Source organism: Microtus pennsylvanicus, chromosome 3, assembly GCF_037038515.1.
Source record: "Microtus pennsylvanicus isolate mMicPen1 chromosome 3, mMicPen1.hap1, whole genome shotgun sequence".
In the NCBI taxonomy this organism is placed as follows: Eukaryota; Metazoa; Chordata; class Mammalia; order Rodentia; family Cricetidae; genus Microtus; species Microtus pennsylvanicus.
In genome coordinates, this window is record NC_134581.1 from 136824891 (window position 1) to 136833512 (window position 8622).

At 42.3% G+C, this 8622-nt stretch overlaps 1 protein-coding gene across 2 annotated transcripts in view; it reads left to right on the forward strand.

Annotated features, from left to right (window-relative positions):
* The window catches only part of Aldob (aldolase, fructose-bisphosphate B), a 150153-nt gene extending 145457 nt beyond the window's left edge, over positions 1–4696 (forward strand). For both annotated transcript variants that reach the window (XM_075967229.1, XM_075967228.1), the window contains exons 5-9: positions 211–371; positions 1468–1551; positions 2206–2380; positions 2763–2962; positions 4203–4696. In XM_075967229.1, coding sequence (XP_075823344.1) covers positions 211–371; positions 1468–1551; positions 2206–2380; positions 2763–2962; positions 4203–4298 — 716 coding nt within the window. In that variant the 3' untranslated portion in view covers positions 4299–4696. The remainder of the gene's footprint in view (positions 1–210; positions 372–1467; positions 1552–2205; positions 2381–2762; positions 2963–4202) is intronic.
* Positions 4697–8622: the final 3926 nt, after the last annotated feature.

The following is an 8622-nucleotide window of genomic DNA, read 5'->3' on the forward strand; positions in this document are numbered from 1 at the left end:
TAGGTTTTTCTTAGAGTATATCAAATATGTATATCAAAACCGAGGTTATTAAATCTAGGCCTTCTGGCTCCATACTCTGGGCAATGTTTATTTGCTTGGGTAGTCTCTCAAAGATAAACCATTGGGAAATTCCTTCACTTTTTCAAGAGCTTCACAAACCAGGTACAGGGTACAAAGCCTTTTTTTGTTGTTCCCTATTGTGACTTGCAGGGCTTGACGGCCTCTCTGAACGCTGTGCTCAGTACAAGAAAGATGGTGTTGACTTTGGGAAGTGGCGTGCGGTGCTGAGGATTGCTGACCAGTGTCCATCCAGCCTTGCTATCCAAGAAAATGCCAATGCTCTGGCTCGCTATGCCAGCATCTGCCAGCAGGTGCCCTCCTCTCACCTCAGCTGAAAAGTGGGCTGATTCTTCCTTTCCTCAGAGCCGCGCTTCCTATTTCATTATAATCAACCCAAATCGCTCTTCTTCCCTTCCAAGATATAAATATATTAGTATATGGTACATGTCATATTTTATTACTTTAGCCATAGTCACATGTATAGGAGGAACTCTGGTTCCACAAGCCAGGAGGAGTCCTATTAAACTACGACTTCAGGAACAATGCCCTCTATGGTTGCCCTCTGCTATTGGTCCAGAAGCCAAATCTTAAAAATAATCAGGCTCTAGAGCAGTGGCTCTTGGCCTTCTTAGTGCTGTGACCCTTTAATACAGTTCCTCAGGTCGTGGTGATCCCCAACCATAAAATTATTTCACTGATACTTCCTGTCATTTTGCTACTGTTACAAGTTGTAATGTAAATATAGGATATGAATCCCCACAGGGGTCATGACCCACAGGTTGACCCACTGCTCTAGAGGTGGGGACTCTGCCTGTTTATACTCCCATAATTCCCAAGCAATGATCATCTTAAATCCCTAGCTACCAAGTAGAAGTTTGGAGAGAGTCTCAATTCAACTTGCCTCTTATAGGCTGATGACTGGCTGCTAACATTTCCAACCACATGTGCTGAAGGATCTCTGCTTAGAGATCAATCTGATTTGTAACTGTGGGTATTTTGTTAAGATTACTGGAGCTGTGTGTACCTGGAAATTCCCAGTAAGGACTGTAAACTCTCCTTGAATTCCTTAAATAGTACTAGAGGGTATCTCTTACTATTAAAAGGATGGCCTCTGGTTTCTTAGTCAGCTAAAATGGTCTGTAGTTAGAATAACATAGAAATTAAAGGCTTGCATTTAAAAATCCATGCCAGAAAAGCTTCTCTTTGCCTTCACTGTTGTATGGGTGTGCCTAAGACACAAGTGCTCACTAGATACTCCATTTTCCTTTCAACTGCCTTCAACTAAATTGCATAGCATTTCTCCCTAATACCTTCCTTTTCTTTCAGCCACGTCTGCTGGCTGCTTCCTAGCAGAGGGCCACAGTGAGCATCACGTCATCTTTGTGCCCCTTCCATTTTCTTTTTCAGAACGGGCTGGTACCCATTGTTGAGCCAGAAGTGATCCCCGATGGAGACCATGACTTGGAACACTGCCAGTATGTCTCTGAGAAGGTATGTTTGAAACAGAAAATTCTCTATTCCAGTTTAAAGTTTTTTACTTTAAGATAAAGCTTTTACTGAAACATAGCTGAATTTCAGAAATAGCCTTTAGTTTAGTATCATTTTATAGCATGGGAAAGGCGAAGAGGTGCTTATCAGCCCTTCACATTTTAGCGTATAGATCTTGTGGTAACAAATTTGAAATCTACAATTGTTTTGCCTGAATTTCTCCACTTAGAAAAATAATTATGTAGCCTGAAAGAACATGTGAGAGAACTGTTTCTAAAATGTATGTTATAATTATCATTAGGATTCCACAGAAAAGTGGAGGATAGTTTAGGTATCCCAAACTACGGAACTGAGGCAGTCTCAGATGGTATTGACCAAGGAGAGGGGAAGAGAACAATGAGGATTCTCTAGGAAACAGAGCCATGACAGTAGTTCATGCAGAGGAACAGCTAGTGGTAGAGATGGTCCAATGTGGTTAGGTTCAATGACACAGTATGGAAATCCATGACCCAGAGGAGACCTGCAGGTCTCAGAAGCTTTGACCAAGAGACACATGGAGATAACTTTATCTTGCACCCTTGTAATGCAGAAGTGCCAGGCTCATGTGATTCTAGAACTTACTCTAAAGTTCACCTATTTGGTCTCCTTGCTTTTCAGGTCCTGGCTGCTGTCTACAAGGCCCTCAATGATCATCATGTTTACCTAGAGGGCACCCTGCTAAAACCAAACATGGTAACTGCTGGCCACGCCTGCACCAAGAAGTATACACCAGAGCAAGTGGCCCTGGCCACCGTCACCGCTCTCCACCGCACTGTTCCTGCAGCTGTTCCTGGTAATGCCTTATTTCTCCTCAGACTGATGATCTTAGCTCTTATTCTCTGGAAGGGAACCACAAACGTGTATTTGTGTGGTGCCTGTTTGTATCCTTGGAATAAGAGATCATCTTCTTCCTTGCAGGCATCTGATACTTCATCTCCTACTGTGTGATGACTGATGACAAATATCTTCAGTCTATCTAAAGGCTCACACGTGTATTTCCTCAACATTTATCTCCCCTTCTTATTTGAAGCCCTTAACCCCTTGTCTAACTAGCCTCAGCCCCAGTCCCATGCAAATCCAGTAGAAGATGAAGACATTATATTTCTTTTTGGTCTATTGCTTCTTTTTTTCTTCCAGCTGGAACTAATATAGTAGAATGATTTCTCTCGTTCCAGGTATCTGCTTTTTGTCTGGAGGCATGAGTGAGGAGGATGCTACACTCAACCTGAATGCTATCAACCGTTGCCCTCTGCCAAAGCCCTGGAAACTAAGTTTCTCATACGGAAGAGCCCTGCAGGCTAGTGCACTGGCCGCCTGGGGTGGCAAGGCTGAAAACAAGAAGGCAACCCAGGAAGCTTTCATGAAGCGGGCCCTGGTAAGAAGCTGCTCACTTTTATCTTCTTCATGGAGCTGACATGTGGGGCCCAATAGTCTTGTTTGGAGAAGCATTATTCCCTACAGTCCATGGACGCTCCTACAGATAGTTTATTAGGTATTCAAAATATGATATAACAGCTAAGTAGAAAGATTAGGGTTAGAAAGGGTTTTGAATTTTCTATCCTAGCCAGACAGTTGATTATAGAAGACAGAAAGGCATTCTCAATCAAGGCACTTTGGAGGGAAGATTAGAGGATCGAGGCCTGAACTTGAGATGTCTTTCATTTGGAAACATGAACAAGAAAGGATATGGTGAAACCAGTAATGATATAGTAGGATGAATCAAGGATTCTAGGAACAAGTAGAAGAGTTTCGAGGAGTTGATCTCACATACTACTGAGAAATTAAAAGCAAAGGTCCTGAAATTAGCACTGAGGAGCATACCCATGATCCTCAACCAAGTTCCAACAAAGAAAGGTACCCATTTAAGAATTCTGTTAGGAATTTTAACATGCAGCACTAATTGGACTCAGTGGGTCACTAACAAAAACTAAAAGGGACAGGACATGAAGTACAGAGGCGAAGAGTTGGGGATTCCCGGAGGAAGTGGGAAAGAGGAGTTGAGCTATTACATATATATGTGTTTTATATACGCATTGTTTATGTGTATGAAATTATCAAAAAATAAATATATTCTATTTAAAAAAAGAATATTGTTGGGAAAAGAACCCAGAAGGGTGTTCAGGAGAAACAAGAACCAAATACGTTTTTAGTCTACTAGTAAATATTAGGTTTTATATATGCTCAATGAGATAAGTGCTGGGGTGATCAAAGCAGACACAGGCACTGTCCTCAGGGAGTTTGGAGTTTAAAGAACTAGGGGACAGGATGGATAGAATAAATATAAAGTAAAAGGAGCTTGAGACAACAGTGAGATTAGAGAATGAGGGTCACTGAATGTAGAAGGACCTAGAGGATACCGATTGTAAGAGACTGTTAATGGTCTTGGAAAAACCACGTAGGAGGGAAGCGATGGGCAATAAGTGACAAGAACCTCAAAGGATAACAAGGAATAAAACATAGAATGAGGTGGTAGCAACGGCAATATTCAGCAGCATTATTATAAAGAGTTAAAATAATCAAGTGGAAGTGTGGGTGGTTTCAAATGAGCAGTAGAGAGTATCAAGTCAAAGGCTGGGTTCCTTAATTCAGTATCTTCTCTTATGTTTGTTTTTTAGGCCAACTGCCAGGCAGCCCAAGGACAGTACGTCCACACGGGCTCTTCCGGTGCTGCTGCCACCCAGTCACTCTTCACTGCCGCCTACACCTACTAGATCCTCTCACCCAGCCAGGCCCCAGCTCTCCTAAGTATTAGGTTGGAGAACTGAAAGGCTTCAGTCAACCCTGGGGACTAGATAAAATTTAATTGAACTGCTTAAAACACAATAGATGTGAATCACAGACATAGGCGAAAAGCTCAATCAGCTGTTGAAACACGAGTGTGAGCATGCCACACTAGAGTCTCTGAATACCTCCAGTCCTGGTGTTCCAGAACACACACCCAAGAAAGAACAGGCATTCAAGGAAAGCCAGTCTTCCAAATGCTGAGGAAAGCTCCTCAGAGCTTGGGGGGAGGGGTGGAGAAGGGCATTTTAATAAACATACTTACCCAGGGTTGCTTATGAAGGATGCACAGCAACAGAAAAAGAAATAAAGCATGTATAAACCTTCAGTTGGTACTGTTCGTCTTTCTACTCCTGTTGACACGTTCTGCGTTTTACCATCTTTGACTATGCTAGACATGACTGGGATTGACAGTTAGGATCCTCAGCTCTGGATAGTCACTGAAGACAAATGGCTCACGTTTCCTGTTTGCTGAATGACACTAGAAACTCTAAGCGGTTGAATAAAAATTCTTTTAGTGGTCCCAGTGTGCAGCCATGGGTGAGAACAGCCAGTCCAGACTTCTGGTTTGAGGATATTTGAAAGGACTAAGCTGCCACAGAGAATCATCTCTGTGGTGTGCAAGACACGACTCAACACACCTTCTGACTTGGTGCGTTCCTCTTCAAGGACCCAGGCTTCGTGACACAGAACTGTATTTTCCTCTCCAAGTCACGCTTGTTCCCTGGGTGTGCAATAAACAATAGTCACACAATTTTAGCTTTTGGCTGCCAATGTTCAGACCTAATTTTCAAAAAAAAAGTTTAAAGAAATCACAATCACAAGAGAATTTGAATACTGAAACTTTGGAAGATACAGAAAGAAGGATTCTCCTGATGGGAGTTGGGATATATGATGAGTGGGGAAGGGGAAAAGCTGAGGGAATTAGAAATATTGCCTACCACAAACGTGTTGAGAAGTAATATCTTAGATGATGAAGAAACCAGACATAGTTATAAATACATCCTATAATTAAATTATAGGCGGTGGCTAACTAAATTTCTTGAGTAATATAAAGACAGATGGTGTTACAATAAGTGAACTAAGAAACAAAGACATAAACATATGATTCTGAGGATTAAGAGAATTCATCCCAGAGGAGTTCTTCTAAGAAGTCCTGGAAATGAGGCATAGGAAAGTGACCTTTACTTATTATGTATCATCCACATTTGAATATTTGCTCCCATGTACTTGTCAGTACCTCCCTAGAAACTACTCTATTCATCAAAGTAATTCAAAACTTACCTTAATTATAAATTTAGATCATTTAGCAAAGGACTTCTGTTTTGCAGATAAAGCCTAGAGCATTTATATTAGTTGCCAACGGTTGACCAGGCAATACAATGCTGAGAAGTTAGGCATCAGCTCTATATGAATACAGAGCCAGGAAGAGGAAAGTTGCTGTCAGTGTTCAATAACTCTTCCATTGGTGTAGACTCTTCCATCGATGCAGACTCTTCCATCAGTGTAGACTCTTCCATCCGTGTAACCCTCAAATGTTTCCTCTTACCTCATCTGATCTGGCAATCACTCTCCAGCCAATTATTGGTAATAGTCCTTTAAATAAGTCAATCATAGTAGTTGAAGAACCCCCCAGAATCCCCCCTTGTTTCTGTGGCTTTTTACTCTAAAAGTAGCCTGTACCAGCCATTCGAGGTCTTTCTGGCTTCTCAAATGCTGAAAGACCGTCATGACAGAATTAATAAAATCCTCATGCTTTTACATCAACTGTGGTGTGAGAGATGGTCTCTTGGGGTGACTCCTCCTGGTAGTTGGACTTCAGGGTTCAACAGCTTAATGAGTAGGGTGGTTTTAAAATTACTTTGTGTTTGAGATTGTGTGGCTGCCATGTGGAAATGTGGAAGTCAGAGGACAAAATGCAGTCATTCTCTCTGTACATCAGGAAATCGTGTCTTGGGAGCAAAGACCTTTATCTGTTAAGGCATCTGACATGCTGAATTAATTTTACAAAAATAGTTTCAAAATTTCTAACTGTAAAGTGACAATATAACAACAGAATGTACAGAAAACAGAATGTACAGGTATATTACCACATATATACAGTCTCAACACTTATGTAAACATGCAATATTTGTATATATAAGTCTCAATATGAACACACACAGTATTTGAGGCTAGAAGGATGCTTGAGAATGAATTTTAGAATGTGTGGTTTTGATGGCTATTTTTGGTTGTCAATTTGACAATATCTGGAATAAACTGCAATCCAGAAATGGAGGGCACACTTGTTATCTGGCTCTTAAAGCAGGAAGACAACATGCCTTTGACTCAATCTTGAGGCTGGAAGATACAGGTCTTTGATCCTGATATTGAGGTGGAAGGCACATGCCTTTAATCTGATTCTTGAGGTGGGGAGGCACACCTTTAATCTGGGCCACACCTTCTGCTGGAAGCCTATCTAAAGACGATGGCAGGAAGCATTTGTGCGTTCTTCACCTGCTCATCCTCACCTTGTCAGCCTTCACTGGCATTGGAGCCTACTTCCTTGGAATTCCAGCATTTACAGAGGACCAGCTGAGACACCCAACTTCATGGGACTGAGAAAGTACTAGATTGTAGAACTTTCCAGGCACAGCTAGCCATTGGACTGCAGCCTGTAGGTCATATATATATACTCTCCATGTAGACAGAATCATTCCATAATTTATGTGACTCCAGAGAATCCTAATAGAGATTTTGGTACCAAATGTGGGATTATTTATCTGTGAGAGACCTGACCACTTTGGGGAGCAATGTGGAAAGATTTTGAAACTTTAGGCTAGAAGAACCATTGAGTGTGAAGTGGGATGTTCTTTAGGAGCTTGGAAGATAAAGAATGTTGAGAGCAGCGTAGAGGATGGAGGCCTGGCTTGCGAAGTTTCAGTGGGAAGTTTAAAGACTCTATCAGGGCCATTTGCTATTTTGAATTAAAATTCTGTGGTTCTGGTTAGCTGGGGCTGAAGAATCAGCTGAGATACCAGAACTACTGAAACAAAACTTGGCTTTGCTGGAATACTCGATGTTGGCCAGCTGGAGCGGAGGAATTAGCAGTAATTAAGAAGAGACAAACATCAAGGTGGAATCTTCTGGGAAGTGTTTCCTGAGAATGCAGAGAAGCCGTGTTCCAGAAGCAGCCAAGGCTGTACCTTGTGTTGGCAGCAGCACTTGGTAATGTATAAGCATCACCCAAATGGTGCTGGTTTTGAAGGCATGAAGGGGTCATGAGGAGCAGCTGAGGCTTGGCACTGTGAGAGGCCAGGAAAGGCCATTGGTGAAGGTGCAGCTTCAGTAGCAGTTGAAGGCCCAGGACTGAAGGGGTCAGGCAAAGGAAGTTGAGGGCTGGCACCATGAAAAGAGCATATGAGAGGCTATTGGTGAAAGTGCAGCCCAGTTGCAGCAAGGAACCCCAGTATTTGGGAGAGCCAGTACCAAGGAAAGACCAGTAAGAACAGTGTGTGTGGGGTCAGCAGGAGCCTAGAAGACAAGCTGTGTGTGCTGCAAAGGGCAGAGCCCAAGAAGTGACCCAAGACCTGTGAAGGAGTCTAGATCAGGAGTGAATCCCAGATAACTGAACATTGAATTATTTATACTACTGGAGCTTGGTTTTGCTTAGTTCAGATTGTGACTGCCCTGATTTTTCCCTCTTGCACGAACGTATTTTACTGGAGCCCACAGTTGAGAGACTTTGAATTTTAAAAGACTCTGAATTTTTAAAAGAGATTGGATATTTTAAAGGGATGAAATTTTAATGTATTTGAATTTGTAAAGACTGTGGGACTTTGAAAGTTATTTGTTTTGTTTGTGAGATCTTGGGGGTGAATAAGAAAGGAAGGGTTGTTGCTTAATAGTGGTGTGCTTGTGTGTCAAGTTTGACAAGGGATCAGTTGTGTGTATCAACTCCACACAAAGCTTGAGTCATCAAAGAGGAAGAAGCTTCAGTTCAAGAAGTACCGCCAATGAGTAAGGCATTTCTCACTTAGTGATCAATGGGGGAGGGCCCAGCCCACTGTGGGTGGTGCTATCCCTGGGCTGGTGGTCCTGGGTTCTATATAAAAGCAGGCTGAGCAAGCCATAGGCAGCAAGTCAGTATGGAGGACACTTCCATGGCCTCTGCATCCAGCTCCTGCCTGCAGGATCCTGTCCTGTTTGAGTTCTTGTCCTGACTTCCTTCAGTGATAAACAGCAATGTGGAAATGCAGACCAAATAAACCCTTT